Raw genomic sequence first — 27,390 nt, 5'->3', positions numbered from 1 at the left:
CTCTAGCCTGGGCAACACAGTGAGACTCTGTCTCAAAAAAAAAAAAAAAAACCTCATGAGAGAAAGTATGTTTCTTATCTTCCTTGGATCCAAAGGGCTACATGGTCACACACCAAAAACCAAAAGTTGTGAGTTGATATTGACAATATTAAGTAAAGCAAAAGTCAGGGGCTTTGTTTGGATTATCAGTGTCACACTCCACTCCCAACTCTGAACATATCTATTTTGTGCTTTTTCTACTTCAAAATAAATGGTTCCCTATAAGCCCCAATTCTACTATTCTACTTCTATGGATAAAATACATGTTTGACTCTCTTCAAATTCAAATTTGTACATGTTCTATAACCCCTATTGATTTCTTGAATGGTTAACCATGTACTTAGAGAGTATAAATTATACACTGGGAGTGTGTTAGACTTGTTAAAAGGTAAACTAATACTATGAGACCACAAAATATCATTTAGTTAATAACTAATTTCAATCCTTAAGTGGTGTCCAAGTGGAAAGAGACTGTTTTGACCCACACCACATCCTTAACTATTTCTAGAGCCATTTTTTGCACTCAAGGTTATTACTGACTAGAAATTAAGGAAGTGCCAGAAGTAAATCCATTGTTCAAAACTGGAAAGAACAAAAAAAGCATATCTATAGCTACTTAAAATACTTGGGAAATGAGTTGTCCTAGATATAAAAAGATTTTCACTTAATTGAAGGGTAACATTTCAAATAGTAGAACATTTAATTTTCAATTTGTCCTATTAGAGTACTCTAAACTTCCATCCTTCTAAAATAAAAGCTGCTAAATAAACTCTAGCATTTTTTAATGAATCAGAACTCCACATGATCATCAGTTATTCAGACATTCTGAAAATGCAGAGAAAGATAATGTGGGAAATCATACCCCAGACATGACCTGGAATCTTTTTTGTTGAAAAGGTAATTTATATCAGTTTGCTATTTGACCATTTGCTTCTTTCTAATAGGTAAAATGCAGCGTCATTTGTTCTATGACAAAATGAACAACGTGAGATGACTGCCTTTCTTATAAGACAAACGAATAAATCAAAATGGAATGCAGCACATTTTTCCTTCTAACACATTTTCTCCTCTTCTCGAAAATTCTTCTTTACTGTGGTTATTAGCACTGACATCAGCCCTTTAAAAACATAATTTCGGGGTTGCAAATGCAATGAACTACCAGTACTTCAACATAAGCTTAAACTAAAGTCATCATACAATTTGTCAGAAACAAGTTTGAGAGTGAAAAAGGATGCTATTAATAATTATTCTGGAAAAATAGATATAAATTAAGACTTTTCAGGTCACATCCTAGCTGAAGGTAGTATTTCAGCTCACTTTCATTGACTCTGTTTGGACTGTTAAAAAATGTACTTCATCATTGTAAGAGTTTGGCTGGAAAATGGTTGTTTCCATTGTTTGCTAGGGCTACCACAAAAAATTGCCACAAGCCAGGTGATTTAAAACAACAGAAATTTATTATCTAACAGTTCCAGAGGCTGAAAGTCTATAATTCAAGTATCGGCAGGACCACACTTCCTCCAAAGGTTCAAAGGGAAAATCCTTCCTTGCCTCTTCCAGCTTTTATTGGCTCCCACATGCCTTGGTTGGTAGCAACACGGCTCCACTTTCTGCTGCCACCTGCACGTGACCTTCTGAATGTCAATCTTCACATAGCCTTCTCATAAGGACATGAGTAGCTGGATTTAGGGCCCACCCTAATCCAGTATGACCTTATTTTGACTAATTACTCTTTTCCAAATAATGTCACATAGAAGTTCCAGATGGATGTAAATTTTGATGGGACATGATTCTATCCAGAACAGTAATCAACAAAATATTTGGTTGCTATTTTACCAATCACTAGGCATAAGATTTTACTGATAGTAAAAAATAAATAAATAAATGACATTGGGCATGAAAAATTTGTTCATTTGTATATTTGTGTCTCTCTAATACATTATTTAACATTTACTTACCATTTGGGGGGACAATGTGGAAATCTATGGTGGATTTCCATATCATTGAAAGTTTTATTTTAGGAAGCAATAAGCAATACCACCTTCAATGATATTCTTATTCTGCTTAAACACAAATATATTTGATTCACTGATATGTACCTATATATAATTGAGAAATACCGTTAAAACAGAATCACTTTTCAAAGTCATTAAACTGGTCAGGGCCTATGCTCTGTTCAGAAGTTACTTTTTAGCATAAACCTCACAATTCTGTCTTATAGTGATGCTGTGAGTTTTTTATTGTCAATTTCATCTAGAAGCTTACTTTGAAATGTCAAATCCATCTTCAGAATACTCACAGCACAATCAGCTGCATTTGTTTCTTAAAATAACTTTGTATTATCCTTGAATATTAAAAGACATGGTATACCTTCTAGCCCTTTCAGTGAGAATCACTTACATTAATCTGGTCAGGTACCGTCCTATAGCAGCACTCCACATTTGGAGTACTCCAAACTGTACATTTTCTAACTGCCCTTTCTGGGCCATGATGTGATACAGGAGAAATATGCAGCCCATTGACGCTTGCCTATACTTGCCCTTTCAAGAAATTTATAGATGTCCTTTTTGTCTTTTATGATTAGCAACACATTTTTGCCCTCCACATTTTTCTTTTCACTGAAAAAGACTGAAGCATGTAGCAAATATGGCTTTTACCTGTACACCTGGTCCTGTCATACTAAAGGTATACATTCTACTGAGTAGAGTTCTCTGCCATATTGCACCTTACCTTGTCTCCTAAGGTAGGGATTGGTCTTGCCTTTATGAGCACATCAATAAAGTGCAGCTGGCTCTTTAATGCAAACAACCAAGAGGCAATAATTTTTTTCAAAGCTACCATACCAAGGTACAGGTGGCTGCCAAATATATCTCCTATGCCTATAGTATTTATTCATTTATTCATGCTGCATATTGAACACCCATTTTGTGCCAGTGCCTGTTCTAAATCTTAGGAATATCACAGTTAATAATACAGTCTGTGCCCTAGGACAGTAGATAGTCTAGTACAAAGCTTTCTCATGTGTCATGAATGGGTAACAGGTATGTTAGGGCATTGATCCACCTTAGCCCTCAGGGTGGCTTAAGTGGTCAGACCCGCCCCCAGGCCAGTGTTTCCTCCTCTTACCAAAATCTAAATGTGAAAAATTTGGAGATGGCACAATCTAACGCAGTGTTTTCCAGAGTGAAGTCTAGTGGAATAGTCCCACAAATTGTTCCTGAAGAGAAGAGAGAGGTTCCATAGACAAATGAATTTAGCAGCAATAAAAAAATGCACGTCCCTTCTTGACATTTCAGAATGTAAGTCAGCCTTTCAAGTGTTCTAAGGAAACCAACAGTAAAGAAACCTGTATAACTTGGTTTAATTTGCTCTTTCCCAAATTTACTTGACTATGGAACTTCTTTTTCCATGAAATCTGCTGCAGAGGTAGCAATGCACCAACAGATCTGTCCTTGGGAAACTCTGGTCTAGACAGGATATCCTCTGTCCTTAAGGCCTGCACTGGAGAAGCACAGGTGGCTATTTGTCCTGCCCCATGACACTGAAGAGATGTTCCTCCCTGCTGCCCCTTCTCTTCTGCCGTCAACACCTGCTCTTTGCTGTATATCATCTCTCCCAGTTGTCACACTGCCACAAATAGTAATTTTGCTTCCATTTTCTCTATTTGCCTTTTTTCCTGCCCTGTTGCCTTTCTTATGACTTAATCTTTTCCACAGACTAGTTGAACTCCCATAGATAATCACCAGTGGACCAATGCTCTTGGACTCCCATCTGGAAATTGAAGCAATCATAAGCATTGGTGTAACGCGCACCTTTTCTCAGCTGTGTTATTTGTGGCTGTATCCAAGAGGATGCTTCATTGGCTTTCACACAGAGAGTTCTTGTTGTTATTCTGTTAGTTATCTAACAAAGTCATTAAAAAAGCCTGGAGATTTGAAAAAGCTGGTCTCAAGATATCTGAGATTTGACAAAATTTAGCAGTCTCTCACAGATGCTGGCACTTGTTACAGGCACACAGCCTATTCTTTGAGTGTTGTGGTCTCAAAAGAGGCAAAGACATTCTAAAACAAAATGAATTGTTTGGGCTGACTACCAAGGGTAAAGAAGGCTTGGCAAGCTGAAGGCCCTGAGGACTTCCCGTGTCACCCAGGAGTGGAAGTGGGGAGAGCAGCAGAGGGCAAAGCCCTGAGCACACACTCATAGACGATGGCTGGGAGTGGCACTTTACAGAAGAGGAGCTAGGATAGGCCTAGGACCAGAAAGGTGGGCCACTGTAGGACAGCTATCATGGGAAGGACAGGGGGTCCAGAGTGCGGGAAAAGGAAAACCCAGCATCGGATAACCGAAGACAGAGAGAGATGAGGAGAGATGGCGAGGTGAGGTCAGGAGTATCACGTTCCACATCGTCTGAGCGTCAGAATCACCTAGAGTACCTTAAAGGCAGATCCCAGCCCCTCAACTGCCAATTCTGACTCAGCTGATCAGGACCAAAGCCTGGATATTCACTTTTCACGAGCAATGGAAGTGAGTCTGTGCTGAAATAAACAGCATTGCCCTTACATTTTATTTCATTAAATTTGGCTACTTGGAAGAGATCATAATAGAATTGTGTTTATACAAAATTCATGCAAATATATGCACACGGTTCTGTGAGGGATGTCAAAGCATCAACATTATCCTCTAAAATTCTGTGATGTCCAAATACAGTACTGAAGTTCTATACCCAGAAATGCTGCTCAGGTATCTAGCATTGCATAATATCCCCAACTGTGGCATAATTTCTAGATGAGGCATTTTAGGAATGTTGAGAATTAAACATTAAACTTAAATATTCCATTTAAAAAATACAAAACATTTCTAGCTATTAGAAGTGCTTTTATCACCAATTTCATGGAACTTTTGTTTCCTTGTATTTTTTCCAGAAGTTCAGTTTTAAACCAGTTTCCGTAGAGAATTTTACATTACTCCTGGTGTATTTTCTCAAGCGCTTTTGAGACTCTACTCACAAAAGCCTATTGAAAAGTAAAAGCTCTATCTCTGTTCCTTAGTTTAAGAAATTATAAAACCTCTCCAGTTCTTTTAGAGTGCTCTTGTGGAAAACCAAGCTGATAAACTAGCCTTACTCATTCCAGTATCATCAAGTATATCTGTGCTTACAGTTTTGGTGTGTATCATTTACTACCATAAAATCCTTCTGCGTTTGAGGATAAATACATGGTTGTCTCAGAAGCTGACAACTAACTAAGGAAAATGTTTTATTAATTATAATCCTAGATTCTATTTTGAAATTCCTTTGCTTGTTCTTTGTTTTGGTTTTTAAATAAAAGTTTTCTTTCCTTGTTTTTCTGCAAAAGTTCAGCATTTCTCACTTTTGAACAACGCTGTATACACAGTGTGAATGGCCAAATTAGAATCTAAGACTTCAGAATTGGCCGTACATAGCTCCAGTGTGATTTTTGAGACATAACATGCATATGGATGGGAATTTTTCCACCTAGAACTAAAGTTCTCATAGTCTTCAATCTTTAAGTGAAGGTGGTAATAAATTCTTTCTTTCAGAATCATACATCCCTGGGCAACAGAGGGGATATTATTTTAAAAACTAGATGATGTGTCCATTTCTCCATTAGCCTCACCAGCAGCTGTGGAAAGAGGAAACTACATCCTTTTCTTTCTGGGTCTGTTTCTACAGGATCCATAACCATGCCCCTATGGTAGATGTTCTCCCAGTGCCCTCAGTCATTTTCTGACATGCCACCCTCGCCCTACAAAAAGTTGTTCCCATGATGCAAGGGTATGATTTTTTTTTTTCCTACTGCTATAACTTTTGGATATTTTTCTGGAAGCTTCTCCATGCTGGGCAGCTGTGTCAGTGGGTAAACCTAGGGAAACATTCCTTTATTTTAAAAACTATGTGCTTATCATCTTTTCTGTGCTATATCAGTTAAAAATAGGCATATATATTAACTGCCTTTACAAAGGAGTTTCTGAACTAATGTGTCACATAGATAAGTAAACAACAATGAAACTTTGGTGTGAAAAGTGCCTGGATAGGGGTATGGTTTTAGGTAAGAGGGGCAGGGAGCCCAGACGGAGGAGGCAGGGGATAACATCACAGAAGCTTCTTAGAGGAAGTGAGATCAACAATGAGACCGGAATGATAAGTAGGACTTAGGCAGATAAAAGGGGGTGAAATGAGCATTCCAGGCAAAGGTAACAGCATATGGAACATCCCAGAAGGGAGAGAGAAATTTCATGTGATGAGTGTAGGAGAATGCAAGAGAATTGCAAAAGGCGAGAATAGAGAAGCTGAAACCAGATTCTGAATGGCCTTCTAAGTAATGTTAAAATTTGATTCATTAAAGGAATCATGAGAAATAACTCAAGAATTATTTCTTTGGGGAGATTTAAGGAAGGTCGTGATGCACTCGTATTTTTCTTCTAGAAAGATCACTCTGGCTCTGGTCTGGAAATTGATCTGGAGGGTGCAAGATTGAAGGCAGAGGGATTTGCTGAGAGGTAGTGATGGTCCTCCTTAAGTGAGTAGCAGTAGAAATGTAGGGAAATAGACAAATTTGGGAGATATTTAAGGAGCAGAAATCATGACTTGGTGATTTACTCAATGAGAATTTGAAAGTGAAACCCAGATTTCTGGTTTGGGTCAATGAGTGGGTAAATATGCCTGAGAAAAGAAGCAGGGAAAGGAAGTGGGAGGAGAGTCTGATGAGTTTAAGGTGCTTGGGAGACACTAGACACTCTGATATATAGATATGAAATTTGATATAAATCTATAAAAGTGATCACTTCTGTAAAGGTAACCTGGGCTGACTCATCACACCTAACAGGCACGACGTACACTATCTGGGTGATGGGCACACTTGTAACTGACATAAGCTGTGCAAAAGCAATCCATGTAACCAAACATTTGTACCCCCGTAGTATTCTGAAATTAAAAAAAAATTCAGAAGTCGGAGGCAGGTAAGTGACAATAGAAACTTTGGGTGAGGATAAGCCCTCTCTCTCAGGGAGAATGTTTAAAGTATAAAAAGAGAAGGACCTTAGGGAAGCATCAACATTTAAGGAACCAATCGGAAAACAGGAGCCTACAAAATAGACTATGATGGCACAACAAAAAAGGAGTAAGAAGTAGGTAGTATCATGGAAACTCAGGGAAGAGAGGGCTTCAGGAAAAAAAGAAAAAAGAAGTGGTGAGCTGTTATCAAATACTGCTGAGAGATTGACAGATGGTTGAGGTATGAGAAGAGACTACTCGTTTTAACAACAAAGATGTTTTCGGTAACCTCGGTCATAGTGGTTTCTTTGAAGGGCCAACCAGAGAGCTGCAGGTTAAAGAATGAATGTGAGTTAGTGCAGAAGTGAAGGGAAGGAGCAGAGGCAACACTTTTAAGATGTTTAGCTACAAAGGGAAAGGAGACAAGAGATTTGCCAAGGCGCTTGGATTGAGAGAGGTTTTTTTAATTTTTATTTGAAGAAAGAAGAGATTTGATGGAATGGAGCAAAGAGTGAGGGAAAGTTGAAAATCCAGGTGAGACAAGAGATCATTGATGGAGAGAGCTCTTGCAGAGGATGGCGGGGTTGAGATTCATGAAGGCTTGGCCTTAGACAAGATACTTCTTCTGGGGTAAAAGGAAGAAAAAAGAAAAGAATTGGTTTTTAGCGTAGCAAAAGGAGCTAGGTTGGATAAAGAGCCACAAGTCGTAAAGGGCAAATATTAAATAAGATGTGGAGGCCAGACATTGTCTTGTGTTTTAATAAGTTCTTAACTGCATATTCTGCATCTTATACTGGAAATAGCCCTGACTTTGACCTTAGTTCTGTTTATCAGTGGTGTAAATTCCTAAGACAAGTAATTTAACCTGTTGAGCTTCAGTTTCCTAATCTAGACAAAATGAGAATTTTATAAATCTATTTGAAAGGCTGTAATAAGGAACACGTTTTTATCATGTTAAGTATTAACACAATGATGGTCATATTGTAGATTAATTTATTATCATCTTAAGAATCTGTTTTATTGGGTGTGTTTAGAAGACAACAAGCAAAAGCATTGGGAGACAACCAATAGAGAAAACATGTGACATACAGTACATAGTATAGTGCCAGACACATAGTAGCTACTTAAGAAATATTCATAAATAAATTACTGAAAACAGGTTTTTTTTGGTCCTGTCTGTGTTATTAAAACCTTTGCTTTCACTGTGTTCTGGTAAATGCTCCAGCCTCAACCCTCTTCACACTTTGCTGGTTAATAACTTCAGGGGCACAGAGGAAAACAAATGTGTCACCTGAGAAGGTTTATCTGGACTATTATCCATTTCTGCATATACAGCCTATGAAGAGGAAAATAGCTTGACTCACATAGCCCCCAAAGCTAGCGTAGATGGGCACTGACCTATTGCTTCTGCTGTCATTTAGTGTCATTTTCAGCACTGATACCAAAGAGGCTCACTAACAAAGGACACCCACATTGGCCACTAGGCAAATAAATTTGGCCAGAAATGCATCAGTTTAGTTCAAGACAAAAAAAAGGGAGAATATATTCTTAGCATCAAATGGCTTCCCATATATTTTTTTCTTTCTCTAAGGTTTATAGCAAACTTTGTCTTCTAAGAGCAGCTTGCACATAAGAAGGGATGCTGAGGGGAAAATTCAGTGGGGAGAGCTGTAGCAAATTGCCCCAGATAAGTTTCAGGCAACACCAGCTCTGGACTCCCAAGAGGCTAATGAACCATAAATCCCTACCTCTTCCCTAGGCCTGATATTTACAGAAGTGTTGTCAGAGACATCTAAAGTTCCATAAAATATTGTATTTTTAAAAGGTCTTCAAGCTAAATCCTCTAAAGCGACAGGAGTTACCCACTTGCTGAGAGTTAATAGACTCTTGACTGAATGGTGAAGTTTGAAAAGGACTGTTAGAGGCAGAACACAACTTCTCCCAGTCACCTGCTCTCTTCACCCTTTGGAGGGCTCTGCCATCCAAAGCCAGACAGTGTATTTCTGCGTCAAAGAATAGAGTAAACGGCTAAAAAGCTATTTATTTTTCTCTTAAAAATAAACAAAAAAAATTCTTTTTTTTAGAGGTACAGAATTTCTAACTAAATGACCCTTATGCTAAATCTTTGAATTATAATAAATGTATTTGTATGTCATAAGTTAAAATGTTCCATACAAGTTTCTCTCTCACAACTTCACAGATTTCCCGGTGTTTATCTATGTAAATATATTACCAATAGAAACTGAGATAATAAAAGCCCATGCAAATAATCATCCAGTATTGTATTTCAATCACTCCAGTCTCTAAATTACTACATATATTTCAGATGCTGGTACTTTTTCCAATTTAAATTCTAGCAATTCCTGAATAATATCATCAAGGCCTTGCCTGAGAGTGCAATAACATGAAAATTAGTTTTCTTCCACTTTATTTTAATTTTTTGTCCAATAAGAATATTTATAATATATGCAAGCAGTGATATGGACAGTCACATTTCACATTTTATATTAGTGCCTGATCAATGGCAGGAAGAAAAGGAATTTCCCTCCATTCCCGTCCATTCTGTTTCCAGTCCATAGCACTGCCTAACTAGCAAAGTTTCATATCCAAGTAGTTTCAGTTATTTTTCTGAAAAAATAGGATAATGTTCAAGTTGCAGAAGAAATATTGGATTTGTAGCATTTTAAAGGACTTGGTCTCTGTTTTGAAGAATTATTTTTCTAAGTCTTCAACAGAGATCAAATAACTAGGAATGTTATGACTGGGTCTCTGCTCTTTACAAAACTTGAGAATTGATTGTGTCCTTGAATGCCTCTGTGTCCCTTGTGATAGGCTGTCACTTTTAGCTAGCATTCTTATTTGAGTCTCTGTCCTAGAAGCTTAAAAAAGGAGAGACTCTTCTCATCTACTCATCTATGCCTTGAAGAAACTATGACAGCAGGTGAGGCTACTATGGAATTTCTTAAGTTGCAAGAACTCAGATTGCATTACATTCAGAACCTGTTCAATAGGGACGCATTTCTGGTCTTTAAAAAACTTCGATTGCAACTCAAGCTACATATGTTTATACCTGATAAGATAAGGAAAGGAAATCATAAGAATAGTATATCTTCTTTGAAACCAACTGTAATCAACGATGGGGACAATCATGACTTGACTTCTAAATTCGTAATTGATTTCTGTCCCAGTCACAATCTAAGTATAATAGACAGTAATATAGTTTTCTTTTTTCTAGTTAGTTAAATAAAATTAGTTTCATTTTTTCTTTGGAGATATGGCAGGAAGTGGGGAAAGAATAAAATAAGTAATCACAAAAGGTAGGCAAGAATAGGAATAATTCAGTGCTGGAGATGGCCAGTGCTCTCATTAAATATGAAAAATAGCACGATTATATAAATATATTCAAAATTAAAAATTTTGGTTCTCTAGAAAAGTGTAGCACATCTGTGTGTCACAGGAAAAGATAGTTGAAAAGATAAGAAACCATGCATGTGCTTGTCAAGATAATATGTGATGTTAAAGTATGATGACAAAAATTGAATTTAGGTCCACAAAACATATTGGTCCCTAAAAGGAAGGCAATAAATAATAAAGGTTACTTTATGCTAGAATGTCTGAATTATAGACATAGTCAAAATTTAAGATATTTTACACCCTTTCAAAAAAATAAAATGTCCTCACAATTAACGTCAAAGTGATTTCTTTTGTTTACCCTATCTAAATAATATCCCTATTTCTTTTTTTGTTGTTGTTTTTGTTTTTGAGACAGAGTCTTGCTCTGTTGCCCGGGCTAGAGTGAGTGCCGTGGCGTCAGCCTAGCTCACAGCAACCTCAAACTCCCTGGGCTCAAGCAATCCTCTTGCCTCAGCCTCCCGAGTAGCTGGGACTACAGGCTCACGCCACCGCACCTGGCCTAATATCCCTATTTCTTCGCTTATTTCTCCCAGCATATCAAAAATAGTATTTTACAATAAATATTAGTAACTATTTAGCAGTGATTTATTTTAAGTAAATAATAGCAATAGAAATAAATATTACTTTTAGAGTTCAAAGAACCTAGAGGTCTGAAATAATCGAATCTACCATACATTAATAGTCAACATCCCTGAGAAATGGTAACATGGCTCCTTTTAATACCACCGGAAACTCACTGCTTAACTATAAATACATCCCCCTAGTGAACAGCTCTAGTTGTTTGAAAATGTGTGGTAGAAATCTGCCTCCCTAAAACATCCCCTAAATCCTTGATGTTACCTAGTTTAGAATCTTTCCAACTTACTGTGAAACCCTTACACAGAATCAGACCCCTCTTGGTGAATCAGTGGCCTAAGAGATTTGTAGATAATCAAAAGAAAGGCCTAATTAAAGCAAAGTGGATGTATTGCCAGAGAAATATCATCTGACCAGCCCCCAAAAAGTCTCTCAGACTATAGTGCACAATGGGTAGGGTCTGGTCCTCTGGTCTACAGGTGCAGAAATTTGATCTCATAAAACCCCAGAACTAAGTGGGCTGAAGAAAGTTGACTCATGAGCCCCCCCACTAAAAAAATGTACAGAAATTCAGAACCAGTCAATTCACTCAAACAAAATATATGACTGTCAAATGAGTAAGACATTCCTGTTCAAATGGTCAAAACCATTCCAATGTGTAGGCTACATAGAAGTCTAATTATTTTAAGACTAATTAGATGCAGAGCATCAGAACAAGAGAAATGATTTAACTCAGTGAGTATCTAATAACATCAAACACTAATAGTCTGCTGCCTCTATCTCTGCACTTGGGGCTCTGGGCTTGCTAGTTCAAGTTGGTTTTTCAGAACACACCACCTTGGAGAGCACTCAAATTGGTGACACAATTTGACTTTCAGAACTTTTTTGGCCAAGCTCTAACTCTTCTCCAGAGGGAAACATTCTTTAGAAAGTACAGATAGTTTTAGTCAAATTTATACTGTCTTATTTAAGCTTTGATCCATAATATGTTGCTTTTATAGATTAATTCTTTGAACAACATCTTATCTCCAGCTTTTTGACATGCACTGGGCTGTGTTGATTTAAGTTTGAACTGCTAAGTCTACCTCTGCCTCCTTTCTACCCATTTTACCTTACTTGACTTGTAGCAAATGTAAAGCCTTGCCATTTGCCAACCTCTCCATCTCTTCAGCTTTCCTGTCGCTTTCCCTGCAAGCACCAGGTTAGAAACAATATGTGTAGCTGTGCTATAGAACAGCCACTTCAGTAACTCTTGACTGGAGTGTTGTCTAGCAATGGGCATGTAGCCCTATTAGCTCTGCTGCAAATAACTCAGATTATACCAAAAATTGTTTCTTAAAAGAGTCAGGAACCTTTTCAGAACAAACCATATATAAACATTTAAACAGGAAAATGGTTGAGGATTTTAAACAGAGACATGAAGAGTTTCTACCAATGCCACTATCTCTTTTAGAAGAAAGAGCACAACCTTACATTAAACCTCTTTTTAAATGGAGGATGGAGAAATTGACGTCTAAATCATCAGCCACTGGAGGAAACATGCAGACTTCCAAAGTATCATTTTTATACAATTTTATATTTTTAAATTTTTTATTATTGCTTGAATACCCACTATACAAAAATATCAAGATCACAAATACTTATCATGGCCCATACACATATTTGTTTGGGATATTAGATTTCTGTGTTTCTACTCTTCTTAATATCCTTAAATCTCCTTTCTGAAATATGTCTATTGCATTACTAGAAGTGGTTATATATTCAGGTTTTCAATCAACTGGTTTACTTGGTTGGATTGACTATAAATCTGTTGACATATATTGATGATTCCTCATTTTCTTGCCCAGGGATCATTTCTTCTACTCATTTATTTTCAATCTCTATAGTTTCTTATTTGACAGTATCCTATGAGCAGCATAACAGAGCACTCTAAGCTCATAAGGAATAGTGTAAACTAATTAGCAGATTTTATGATGGAAACTATTCCCCTCCACGTGACCACTCTGGCTGGATAATGAACTTTATGAAAATATCTAGCTCTCACCATACTAAGGCAACAGCCTCATTGAAACAAGCTCTTATTTTGCCCTCTGACTTCAGTTCATAATTGTAAATACGGTACAAATTCAGAAGCAAACTGTCAGTATGGGGTGAGGTGCAGTGTTAAAAAAATAAAATAGACTAAATGATGGATTTTGAGTTAAGAAGATTCTTGATCTCCTTTTGCAACTGACAAAAAGAAAAATAGCCCTAATAAGATCTATTTGAAAAATAGTATGACTGAGAAAACAGCATATAACTGAAATTTAGAGAGGTCACAGAAAATTCCCCTGCTTGCAGGTGTGCAGAAGCACTGAAGGGTTTCTAACAAACACTAAACAGAAGTGTTGGATAGTTTGTTATGGGAAGAAGATCCAGAAATAAGAGTGACAATCAGTGCTGGTTCATTACATCAGCAGTGGGACCTACAGACCTCACTGCTAAAGCAGACTTTAAACAGCAGATACGTGATTTGACCGCTCTAGCTTGTAGCCTCCAGCCCCTGGCACAGAACGAGTCCAGTCTTCTCTATGGATTCATGAATTGCTCTGCTTCTATTTTGGTTACATCTTCCCATGTGGGAAATTTCACCTAACACCATCCACTTTAGTTTTGCTTACTGCAGGTACAATTTGCTACCAAAAACACCATGCCACAAAATTTCAAAGTAACTTGAAAGAACAGAGGAGAAACCAAAAAAGAAAGTTCTATACACTCTTAGTCTTCTCCAAGGACATAGTTCATTCAGTTTAATGGCAATGATCAATGCAGAATATTACAATGCAAACGAAGGATCACCAACCATCATTGCTAAAGAGACACAGATATAGAACAAATGAATGATTTAAATGTCGTCTGCGAGCTCTCTAGCATACTGATTGTAAATCAGTATGTAACTTTGGGTATGTAACTTGAAATATTACCCATCAAAACAATATATGTAAATATTGCTACACGAGAAAGCACTAAACATATTAAACAATTTATTGCAAAGTCTAATATTTTGCAGATGGCATCTGGATCTTAAAATGTATAGATATTTTACAGCTCTACTTAAACATAAATAATACATTTGTCTGATTCACTGATATCAGAGGCACATTTTTTCTCCTGATGATTATGCCATCATCCATGACTACCAGTAAAAATTGTAAGGATGCACTATAATTAAAAACTATACCCCTATGTGGAAATAATAGGCAATAATCTATTTCATAAAAATAGGAATTCACTCGCAATATTTCATTACTGTGGTGTTGATGAGTATCTTTAAACTGAAGAGTATCTTTAGATTGGGGTCAAGACAGTTATATTTCTCATGTGTTTGGGCAGAAATTTTCAAGAATATCAGATTTCAGATTTAGGAGAGATTCAAAAAAAGGTAAAAATTTTATTATAAAATGAACATATGAAGAATCAAAAGACCAGTTGAAAATGGCATTATGAATTTGAAGCAAACATATTTGGACTAACAAAGGTCAGAAAAAATATTTATATATCTTTATAAAACCATGACAAAACAAAGTGTGTTTTTAATGACAGAGGAAAGGGTCCATTTTAGAACACAAGTGTTTTCTTTATCATAAGTTTAAATTTCATATAGCATTGTTAACATAGGCCAAATATTATGCATTAAAATATACTTAAAGAATTCAGTGTGTACTGTGTGAATATCTACATATGTGATTCTAAAATAACATCTTCTCTTTCAATAGCTTTATTTTGGCAATAAAAAATGTATGCATGCTAGTAAAAATCATGTTCACAGTAGATTTAAAAAGTCTTAAAGAATACATTTGTTGAAATTTGCATTAGGTTTGGAAAATATCTGTTTAACAATTGAACATAGCCATATTTTAACTTTTAAGCTCCCACATTGAAAAAGTATCACGGAATTACAGCAATTTACTCCTAGGGACATTATGCTGGGCTTTGAAATTTAAAAAATAGGATATTTCTTCTTGGATTATTTTATGATCAATGTATAGTCTCTACACAAGGAAAATTAAAGCTGTCTGATAACTCACAGAAACATCACTGCCTGTTAAAGATGTAGGAAATTGCATAAAAGCATAAAAAGCACTGGGTAATTTTGCAGTTTCCTCTCTAAACACAATTGTAAAGACGCCTGAATTTCAATTCTTTCTCCCTCTTTCTTCTGAAGCATGGCCTTTTAGTTCTTGCCCTTTTAAATATCTTTGCCTACTGTAGTTTTGCTTGTTAATGTACTGGTTGATCTTACCGGGCTAAGAACATATTAACAGGGGGTGCTTGCTTTTATCTGTATTCACAGAGAATGCTAACAAATTAGAAGAAAGTGCCAGAGAACACCACATACCTTGTCCAGAACATTACAATGGCTTCTGCATGCACGGGAAGTGCGAACATTCCATCAATATGCAGGAGCCATCTTGCAGGTAACATTTTTAGTCTTCAGCTTTTAACATGTATAAAGCAAAAATGTAGATGTTTACAGAGCATTGGTTGGCATTTTGTTTGAATGGATGATCACCAGCAAAACTTTTCTCTGCCTCTCCTGGGCGTGTGCAAACGCCCAGACACATACCCAAACATGCACAGACTAGAAAAATCATAAAATGTGTGTGCCTTGCACACTGAAGTATTGTGTATCACCTGTCTATATGTACTCTTCTAGTAAAATTTAAAAGTGTACTTTGTGCTTTACAAGCTCCTTAAAGGCACTAATTGTCCTATATTATCCACCACTCTTACCCCTGAACATAGAACAGTGCTTGGTACCTATCAGGTGCTCAATAATATTATTTCTCAGACAAATGGATGCAGCCTTGTGTATATTAGATAACATAGTTGCTTCTGGGAGGTCGTCTTTTCTGAAGTCCTTCGGGTCTTCTAATAAATATTATCAATCCTTGTTTTGCCAGGCATTCACTATTTACTATGTATCTGCTATCCATGGAGCCTTGCATAGTGAGATTATTAGCCAGACCTCTGCTGTTCCAAACTCTTTAAAGACACAAAGAAATTGTCTGGATTTAGTTTATAAATATAAATACAGGCTGTGCATCCATGTCAAAAACATAATTATTTTAGAGATGGTAAAGCCAAAGTAAAAAAACAAATTTATTTTATTTAAATTAAATACAAGCAGAATTTGATGAATGAAATAGGTTATATTTTGATATACAACAAAAAGTATCTCTCTCCCACCACATCCCCCAATCATCTAGAACTGTCTTCCTTTCATGTTTCCCTTCGCTGACTACACTGGTGCCTGCCTTCTAGCGAAGCCAAACAGGGCAAACATAACTGGGAGGTTACCCGCTACCCCTCTCTCCCCAGCAGACTCACCATCATTAACCCTTTCTGACACAGAGAAGAAAGATCTCAGGATGTAGTTATGAGAAATTCAAAGTGAAGTCATAGAATAGAAGAGAATTGATTTTGATTCCGCAAAATCAATGACAAGTTGATCCCCTTTAGTGCTGTGGGTTTTTTTAATGAGCTGTTTTCTCAATTCATTGTCAAATGCTGATTTTAATATGCAGATTGTCTACCTTAGCTTTCAGGTGAGGGCTGAGTCAGAAGCAACATTCATTCTCAGAGGAATAGTACATGGCTTGTTTTGTGCAACTATATTGCCTATATCATAAATATTTTCTTTTAACCAAATTTAGCTTCCTAACCTTAGCACATGACTTAGGACCAGCAAATTAAAGATGACTCTTGCTGTACCTCTGATCCTAATATTTTTCAACATTTATTCTGACAATAGCATAGAAAATGTTTTATCCAAAACAAGTAAATAAACAGACTTATTTTTTTTGCCCCTGTCATTGGAAACAAATTGTTTCTCAAGTAAACATGTTGATTTAGATGGATTAAAGAGCAAATTAAATAAAATGTAAAGCTCATCTGAAAAAAAACAAGAAAGAACAGTTATCCCTGAACATGTATTATCTCTCCATATTATCATAAAAATAAATTATCTAGCAATCTTCCTATCTTCAAAATCCATTATTATAAATAATAAAAAGAAACAACACACCTTACGACCTACAAACACAAAGAGATCTTGTTGAAAATAAGTAGTTGAAAACCATATCTACAAAGTAGTATTTATTTAGAAAGGGAGACAAAAAGCCCTAATTGTGTGATGAAGATAAATGTCTATAGGCCAATTATATAAAGGAATCCAGTAGCTACGGGTAATTGGACACTATAATTTCTTCCAGGTGTGATGCTGGTTATACTGGACAACACTGTGAAAAAAAGGACTACAGTGTTCTGTACGTTGTTCCCGGTCCTGTACGATTTCAGTATGTCTTAATCGCAGCTGTGATTGGAACAATTCAGATTGCTGTCATCTGTGTGGTGGTCCTCTGCATCACAAGGTCAGTAACTGTACTGTATTTGGTGGCCACCCACATAAAGGGATATATTGTTCCTCCTTTTGAAAAGTCAGATGTCTCTGATCATGAGTTCCTTCATGGACTCTGCAGCCATCCATTCTCTGTAAGTCCTAGTTCCTCATCATAAAAGCATTTGAATAGCCAAATGGAAAGGCATGAATTTTCATGTTGGAGTGGTACAAGTTATTTTCCTTATTTTTGCATTATGATGAGGATTGTTTGTTGTTTAAGCAGAGGTTTTTAGTTCTGTTTTTTTCCTCTAACATATAATGCCAACCTTTGTTTCAAGGTTTAAATGCTTTTCCCTTTTAACTAGAAAATGTCAATCTTCATTCAAACTACTAACAGACTATTTAAATGACCAGTGTATCCTTACCTACCCGGATCAGTGTGCCAAATGAGGTCAGACTAGATTTCATACAAGGCCTAGGAAAGTATTAAAATATAGCTCTCATTTACAGCATTTATATTTCCAAGTATAACTGTCACATATAATCAGTTTTAACATATCTTGGTATAAACAACAAATACATTTTTATTATAGCTTTTTACCCAAAATACAAAAAAATATAATTAGAAAGATTATATTATAGTAAATGAATATCTTTGATAAATAGAAACATGTAGCAAATATCATAACAAGCTTTTATGTCAAACTCCCAGTCCAATATAAAGGTAATTGTTTCCTGGAGAACCAGGTTGAGAGAGGTGTCATCCAGTGTCAACAGGAAAGAAAACCATGATTAATTAGTGATGTCTGACATTCGGCTTCGAGTAGAGGAGCAAGGCCAGGTACTTGCTTAATTTCATTAGCATGCAAACCCTATGGTAACCAAGAATTATATTCTAAACCAAATGCATATCATTTCTATTCTGTGCAACCAGAAAAGTTATTGAAGATATTTCTTTATGACCTGATTCCACTCTCCTTTTAAAAGTTCCAAGGAAGTTTGAAGGTTTTCATCAAATTCACAGGGCATTTAGACTTTCTTCATTTGTACGGCTCTACAGTAAATCAGAATGTTTCCCTAAAAATTCTTTTCAAAAGACAAGAAAATAAGGGAAAGTATCATATCCTTAGAAAATAAAGGCCATAATACATCTCAGTATCTGTATTACACTATCTTCTTTGAGGACAAGTGTGGCATTTGCTCTTGAAAAAGACAAAATATGGTTCATAAATCCTCGCCTGGCCTAAAGGCTTAAGGGAAGATCATCGACTGGAGCTTTGGGATGCTCTAAGCCAAGTTGAGTTCATCAACTCGACTCTCACGTTTAGATGCCAAGTGAGTCAATGGATTATGTTAAAATAGATTCTGGGGAACATAAAGATAACTCAAAAAACCAAAAGTACTGAATACAAAAAGAAAAGAATCTAAAATACAGGAAACTGTGCCATATTACTTTAAGGGTCTGACCTTCCTAATAGCTAGGCAATATCGGTATGTGAAAAACAAAACTCATATTTAATGGATATAATATGATATAAGATAATAACAATTTGATTGCTATTTTGAATACAGACACAAATGCAAAACTTTAAATACTGTAGCAGATGTTTTCAATTCTGTTATTAATCACAGTTCCATTCCCGTGCATAATAAAAACAACTGGAATATACAGGGTCCTTTCCTCACCAGGAATTGTGTAAGTATGTATTATGGGTGGCGTATCATATATGTATACATACACACACATGCATGCAGGTGCACACACACATATATACATGTTTAATAACATTATAAAAGAGGAACAATATCCCCATTTTCAAGATGGAGAGCCTGAAGTGTGAGAAGTTGGTAAATTGCTGAGTTCACACAGCTGAGTACCAAAGGCAGCCCTGGCGTCCAGACTCTCTGGTGTCAGAGCCTGGGCGCTGTTTATACTGCCCTTATCTGGTCATGATTTTGTGTGTTCTGATACTCAAGGCTACCTAACCTGAGCTCCAAACTAGAACAAGTTATTTTTTCAAGGTATATGGCTTTTTTTTTTTTCATTTTCCTTGTTAAAGCAAAACAAAACCTACTCTCAATTTATTTAATTTTCAGGAGGAAAAATATCACATGAACTAAATTAGCATTATTGTAATGCATTTTATAAATCTGTCCTAAGAACACCAAACTTTCCAGAGCCTTTCCAGGAGTGATACTAGTCAATAAACCACATCAATTCCCAGTATGGATTCATTGCATTCGCTTAAAAAGATTTTGCTCTGAAACCAGACTTTCCAACAAAGCCATCTCCTCTATCCCCACCCCCAAAAACCCTATTTTTCTGGTGACCTGGCCACACGTGTCTGTCAAGACCTATTTCAAAATATCCAGTTGCTGAAAGATTTACAAAATCACACCAAGCAGAGGTCCTCTCATTCCCTTTAATTTTCTTTTAATGTCTTCCTCAGTAGGTCTCTCTTTTCTCCTACATCTCTGTTCTTTCTCTTCCCTCTTACTACTTTCTTTTCATTCTAATTCCTTTCTCTCTTCTTTCTTTACTATTTTAGTCAAACACCTGCCCTCCTCCTAAATACAACATGTGCCACAAAAACATAAGTATATCCAGAGACAAGTTCCAAAATGAAAAGAGTTGTCCTGTTAAGAAGTTGGATTTTTATTCTTTTTATCTCCAGCTTCCACTTGCCAGGAATATGATTTCCAACTCCATGCTCATTTTGATAGATCTATCCTTCCCCAAAAATACATACATATTATATGTGTGCATATTTATGTATATTCTTATATATTCTCTGATACCCCACAGCTTATTGTAATAGGATTTTACATGAGCTGTGTATTGTTGTTCTCATTTGCATAGTCAAAGCATTCTGCTTATTACAAGAGAAAAAAATACTAGATCAGAAATTTTCAGATAATTTGACTGAATATTAGATTTTTATAGAAGCTAAATAATTGGTACCAATTTATGTCTCTCTAGTTCCTATCATTAATGTACAAAAATGATAATAGGCTGAACCAAAACAATATCCCTTTCCATTACATATCCACTATTAAGAGTTGGCTCATTCCCTGGTTTGATAGGATTTAAACTTGTAGCATTGAAATGTCAATATAACATTCATTCTTAGGACATTTAAAATATAAAATTGTTGAAGACCTTTAAAGTGAGATAAGATGAGCTCAGGGACTTGCTCGGTTGCATTGTGCTGAGTCATTCTTTGTGCCTTAATGAGTAAGCAAGGTAAACGTGTTCCTCTTCAACTTCTGCCTCTGCTCTTCAATTCTCAACGGAAGTTTAAAGACAACTGCAAAGAAAAGCAAAACAATAACTTTTCCAAAATAATTCCAGCTTCTACTAATAATAAATTCTTTCATCTGAAATATCGTAATAATTTGTTTAATCCGCAGCTTCACTCTGTGATTGCAGGACCAAACTTTAGATAATAGCATTGGACTAAGATCTGTAAACTTTCCAACCTTCTAGGAAATGCCCCAGAAGCAACAGAATTCACAGACAGAAGCAAAATACAGGGCACTACAGTTCAGACAACACAACAAGAGCGTCCACGAGGTTAATCTAAAGGGAGCATGTTTCATAGTGGCTGGACTACCGAGAGCTTGGACTACACAATACAGTATTATAGACAAAAGAATAAGACAAGAGATCTACACATGTTGCCTTGCATTTGTGGTAATCTACACCAATGAAAACATGTACTACAGCTATATTTGATTATGTATGGATATATTTGAAATAGTATACATTGTCTTGATGTTTTTTCTGTAATGTAAATAAACTATTTATATCACACAATATAGTTTTTTCTTTCCCATGTATTTGTTATATATAATAAATACTCAGTGATGAGAAAACATTGGCATTCTTAAATTTGCGGTATCTCATAACTGTAAATATAATCAAACAAGTACAATCTGTACAGGTACCAATATTTCATCTTTCTCCACATCTTGAGACAGCACGTTAGTTTGTAGAGGACTCAGTGGCTAGGTTTTGAGTGATTCCAAGATCAAGGGAAATGATGGTTATTGGAAAAGAGAAAAAATAATTTACTTTATATCGAGTGAAGATAAAATATTTCAGATCTTTGAGTCATCTCTATTTCATCAACTTTCTTCCCTGGTTTTCCATTTTCATCTTCAGAGCAGAAAAAATCTCTGGCATATAAATTAAATAAAAGAAGGGGAGGGAAAGTGTTTTATAACTCGTAAAGGAAAAGAAAAGAAGATATTGGTTTTTATTTGGGAAACAGCTTAGCATCTCCCAGTTAAGTGCATATATCCAAAGGGGCTTAAACAAGTTACGTATTAGGTATATACAGGGCAGCAAAATATATTCAATTTAGGTGAATGGAATTAACCACCAGGGGGAAAAATTAATAACACCATTAAATGTGAAACACCACAATTGTGAATTCTCGAAAGCACTATATTTATGGTATATGGTTCTTTGAAAAAAAGTTAGAATCACAACTAAATACCCCATGAATACCTTTATGGCTAATGCAGCACCATTATTTGAAATGGAATTAAGATGACAATATTTCATGAAATCAGAAATATGTTTTGAGCATATTTACATGATGAGATAAGAAAGAAAACTAATTCCATAGCATCTGAAAGACCTTAGTGGGAAGTTGGTATGGATTTTTGTTTGATTTATGCATACAAATAGGTATCACCACTTGGTTTGGAAAAAAGTAAACTGTGAAAATTCTCAAAGAATAAGATAAAAATAAATCAAGTAATTGCCTTATTATCATTTAGTTCTGCAAAGCTTTCCGTGGCTAACATAGTAAATCTAAATAAAGCTCTTTTTGTCTCCTTCAAATGACCTCTGTGTGGACTAAAAAAAAAAAAAAAAAGACATTCCTGTGTCCAAAAAACAAAAGACACAAATATCGAGTCAACACATTCTGAATATAAAATATTCAGTGAAAAATTACTTTTAGTTTTCTGAAGTGATATTTAAGATACTTGTTAAAACATAAATAAAGGTGACAATCTAAATAGGATTTAGGGACTCTGAAAAACCTGGTTTTCTAGATTAGTCATCACTTTGAAAAGTGTGAATCTATTGCCATAACCATCACTCAAGTGTTCCCATAAATCAGTTGTATGCTACTGGTACAAGAAAAATTCCTTTTAAACTTCTACATGGAAATTGGTTTTGGTTAACAGGAGCAGAGATGTAACTAGCCCTGGTCTCCGTCGTAAGGTGGTAGTTGTAGCAAAGAAACCATTCCTGCTCCTATAGAAAGAAAAACAAACGCAACATCAACACAGATTTGTAAAAGAAACTACAATTGCACTGACTTTTGCTTATAAGAGTATGAAATGATTTGATTTGTTAGATACGGATGCATTACTACATGTGAACATGTGAATTTTTATCAAAGGGTCATAAACCTAAATCCCTGGAGTTAATAATACAGTACACTGCTGCCCACCTCCATGCTCACGCAGCTCATGAAGGAATCCCTTTTAAAAAAGATACATAACAATCTTAATTGAGCATACGCTATGTGCCAGGCACTATTTGAGGTCCTAGGGAAATACAAATACAACATGGTCTCTCCTCTAAAAGAACTCACAGTCTAGTCCTGACAGATAATCATTCAGCCTCTACTTGTACACTCCTTATAATTTGGAATCTCACTCTTGGACAATTCAAATTTTTCAGACAATTCTTCCTCATATTTAGCTGAAATTTACTTCTCTGCTTCTACCCATGGCTCCTATTTTTCCTCACTGGAGTAAAGGAATAATCACTTCATTTCAAATTTAAAGCGAGAAATCATGTTTTCCCACTCACCCCACAGTCCCTCTGCAAGTATTTCTTCTCCAAGGGAAACATTCTTAATTTCGTCATCTGTTCTTCATGCAATATGAGTTCCACATCCCCTAGCATCTGCATCATCTTTCCTTGGACAAACTCGACTTTGTCAATATATTTCTTTAAGTGTAGAACTCAGAATTGCACAGACTAATACAATTGTGGGCTGACCAGCATGGTATGTAATAGAGCTTGTAAAAAACAAATTTAACTGAGAGCCATGATCTCTAAATTCAAGTCCTACTCCAACCACAAATTTGCTGTGGAACCATGAGCAATTCATTTCAAAGCTCAGGTCTCAGTTTCCTCATCCAGAAAGTCACTTCTAGTCCTGTAATTTCAAGAGTTTATGTATTCGGAAAAAGGCACTCTACTTTCATTATTGCTACCCAAGACCACATGAACTATTTTTGTTGCTTGTCCACAACTTAAATTCGTAACTCTTTCAAAGTAAACTGCTAATAAGCTGTGTCATTCACTCACTCATTCACTCCTTCGTTCTCATACATTTATTACACATTTACTGAGGACCCCTGATTACCAGCACCATGCTAGGCTCCAAGAAGACAGATAAATAAGGTAGAGTCCTTGCCTGAAAAGAACTTGCTATCAGATTCTCTTGGTTCCTTGCATCAAAGATCTCAAGGTCCTTGGCTGGGCATGGTGGCTCATGCCTGTCATCCTAGAAATCTGGGAGGCCAAGGCGGGAGGATCCCTTGAGGTCAGGAGTTTGGGACCAGCCTGAGCAAGAGGGAGACCCCATCTCTACTAAGAAAAACTTAGCTGGGCCTGATGGCAAGTGCCTGCAGACCCAGCTACTCAGGAGGCTGAGGCAAGAGAATAGCTTGAGCCCAGGAGTCTGAGGTTGCTGTGAGCTGGGCTGACACCACGGCACTCTAGCCCAGACAACAGAGCAAGACTGTGTCTCAAAAAAAAAAAAAAAAAAAAAAAGATCTCAAGGTCTTGTGGGGGAAACTGAGAGGTAAATAAAATTTATAATGAATGTGACAAAGGCTCTGATACTGGTCTGTGCTTGGGCCCCTACAGGAGGGACCTCCAGGTTGGGTTGGTGCGTCTCTTCACAGTAAGATACACAGATCGTCATTCTCCACACATACTCTGTCTTCTTGCTTCTAATATGTTATAGACTCCACACATTTTCTCCACATTCTTCTTCTCAATATACCCAGAGCAGATAATAGCTTATCCATGCAGCTTCCATGACTTCCTTGGCGGTATTCCTAATTCTGTTACTATACTTTCCATGTTGTTCCTTAATTGTCCATACAAGTCTATCTTTCCCTTAGCCTGGGAGCAATAGAAAGCCAGAAAATGAGTGTCTTGCTGTTTGTTTCCACTTATTCAACTAACATTTATTGGGTGCCCGCCCTGTGCCAGACACCATTCTAGGTGCTGTGCTGTGGCAATGAGGTGGCTAACAAGTCTCTGTTTGCAGGCTCGCCTTATAGCAGGGTGGGTGAAGGTGGATGAGGGGGGGAATTTATCAAACAATAAACAAAACCAGAAAGTTTTAAGTTCTACTCAAAGAATTAAAAATAGGATGAGATGACCGGATAGTGAGTGAGGATTGGCTGCCTCTACAGTGAGTAATATTTAAAACTTGGTCTCTGAAGCAAGGCAGATATGAGCCCCACTCTAACCTCCACTTTCCTAACTACTTAACCTTGGGCAAGTTGCCTGACTTCTTTATACCTAATGTTTAAAATGGAGAGAAAAATATCTTCTCATGCCCAATATGACTGGTATCAGAAATAAACAAGACACTCCACGTTTCAGCTCAGAACAGTGGTATGCACAGAGTAAACACTTAATATATGGAAATTAATTTGCAGGGATATGATAAATATTTATTATAGAAATAAATAAGAAGAAACCACGTTTTTTATCAATTAAATAATACGTAATAAGAATCTTATGGTCCAAGTTAAAGAGAGTCAAGGAACCTGCTTACTCGAAGGAGTGTCTCTTGTATGACAGGAGAGCTGGTTTGGATTTTGGAAAAATAAGGCAACATAGAGTTAAGAAACAATACAGCCCCTCTAATTTTTTTTTTTTTCAAATGGGTCCACAGGTATTGTGTCTGAACAAGAAGGGATATCATTCTATTTTAAAATAGGTCTGTCCCTACCATACAGAATACTTGAAAACAAACAAAAAATAACAAAAATCGGTCTGTCCTGACAAAGCATATACCAATAAACCTCTTGTGTGTTTCTGAACACAGATTGAGTCAATACTGCAGTAACTGTGCAGGACCAAATGTTTTACTTGCACAGATCCTGGAGGAGAAGTCAGCGCAGAAATATGACAGCGATTATCTCGAAGTCATATTGGACTCGCTACTAACATTTATCTTCAGAGGCCATTTCCCTTTGCCAAAGTCATGCAGAACCTGACCCACCTGTTACTCTTCTTCAATTATAGTAGACATTTCCGTTATAGAATTAATCATCTGGATATCAATAATAAAAGCTTTTTCATTGAATTAATTGGTATCTTTATATGAACATCCACAGGAAACTCACATAAAGGATGGATAAAGGAAGAATGAAAGATTATATAAAGTAATGGGATTGGTTTTATAACCAACACATAAATATACAAATGAATATGGCCCTTTGAAATCACCATCGGGAAGTTGTGTGTGATGTGCTACCCACCGGTCATAGCCAGGCCTCCTTACAACCTCACTATAGGTAGAAATCTATTTTAATGGTCCCCTTACTCTGGGAGTGGGACCTTGGCTGATATCTCTCTCCAGTAATACAAAATGTATTATTTCAACTTGGGATTTTTGTAGGCTTTTAATTTTGTAATTAATTATTTACCACTTATTAATTATATTACTATTTCACTTATATCAGATAAGAAATGAAGAAAATAATGCTTCCCTTTATTTTTTCAAGCCAAATTTAATCCAGAATAAGCACCTAATTCAGAGCTAATGAGAAGTCCAAAATCAGGTGTTGTGGGGGAAAGAGAGAGAGGAACTTGAGGAAGGCCCAACCCTCTGCTCTTAGTGGCCCCATTGTCATGGATAAACCTTTCAGTGTCCCTGATCCATCCAAGGCACTCACGCCACGGGAGGCTTGGTCACAGTGATCAGCCCACAGAGGCATCTCTCAGGATCTACACAGTCAAACCCATTCTTCTGGGTGTATTTCTAGAGGGCTCAATGCCCTTCTTTCTGTGGATGCCTCCCCTTGCTGGGCCTCCTCCCATTCTCAAAATACTAACCACCTTTTTTTTTCTCTACCTCATGAAGTATCCGTCCTCTGCCACAGCCCTTCTCTGCCACAATCCAGCTTAATTCTTTTCCATGGACGTAAACCTTGACAACGGAGGCCTTTCGATGAGTCCAGCTATGAAAATAAAGCACAGAGTAATGTTCCAAATTGTCTCCACAGTACATCAAATTATTAATAAATATATTACATAAGTAATAATTAACGAATAACATTAGAAAATATAGATAAGCCAAAAACCAAATAATCCCACCACCAAGAACAAATCACCATGGCATTTGTGTATATTGTTTCAGATAATTTCTATAAACATATGTTGAGGTTTTTTTAAGATAAGAAAATAATTTATTAATAAACTGAATCCCCACTAAAGAATAAGCTGTGAAGTTTAATAGTCATTTAAGCATAATTTATCAAATTACATATATATACAGTGTGATTCTTGTGTAAATTTCAATCCCTCTCAGTAAGGAATCAGTGAGGTCTTTAAAGAGTTTAGCTGAGGATAATCTCTAGCATCTTTCTCTACCACCACACATCCTACTTAGAAGGGGTTCTTTCTAGTCTTAGCAGTTTCATACAGTTGCAAGGCATTCTCAGTCTCAAAGTTTACCCATAAAGCATGAAGACCTAATCAACAGTTTCTCCATAATTGTCCTCCACCAAGATCCAGAGACTCTAAAGCAGTTTAACTCTCTACTCACTATGAGGATACTTATTTCTCTTTTCACTCTATGGAGCTCTCTCCCTCTGATCCCTAAGCTAGGGGAGCTCAGGGTTTTGCTGTTTAACCAGCACGTGTTCACAAGGCTGCCGTTCCTCCAACAATTCACACTTTAGTTAA

At 36.5% G+C, this 27,390-nt stretch overlaps 1 protein-coding gene across 1 annotated transcript in view; it reads left to right on the top strand.

The window, feature by feature from the left end:
* TMEFF2 (transmembrane protein with EGF-like and two follistatin-like domains 2) overlaps positions 1-21,299 on the top strand; it is a 346,060-nt gene extending 324,761 nt beyond the window's left edge. The window contains exons 7-9 of the mRNA XM_012647925.1: positions 15,375-15,498; positions 17,296-17,454; positions 20,911-21,299. Of these exons, the coding sequence (XP_012503379.1) occupies positions 15,375-15,498; positions 17,296-17,454; positions 20,911-21,007 (380 nt within the window). The 3' untranslated portion in view covers positions 21,008-21,299. The remainder of the gene's footprint in view (positions 1-15,374; positions 15,499-17,295; positions 17,455-20,910) is intronic.
* The last annotated feature ends 6,091 nt before the right edge of the window (positions 21,300-27,390 follow it).

This window comes from Propithecus coquereli, unplaced genomic scaffold (assembly GCF_000956105.1).
Source record: "Propithecus coquereli isolate 6110/MARCELLA unplaced genomic scaffold, Pcoq_1.0 Scaffold279, whole genome shotgun sequence".
NCBI classification, from domain to species: domain Eukaryota; kingdom Metazoa; phylum Chordata; class Mammalia; order Primates; family Indriidae; genus Propithecus; species Propithecus coquereli.
This window is presented reverse-complemented; position numbering and strand designations above follow the sequence as displayed.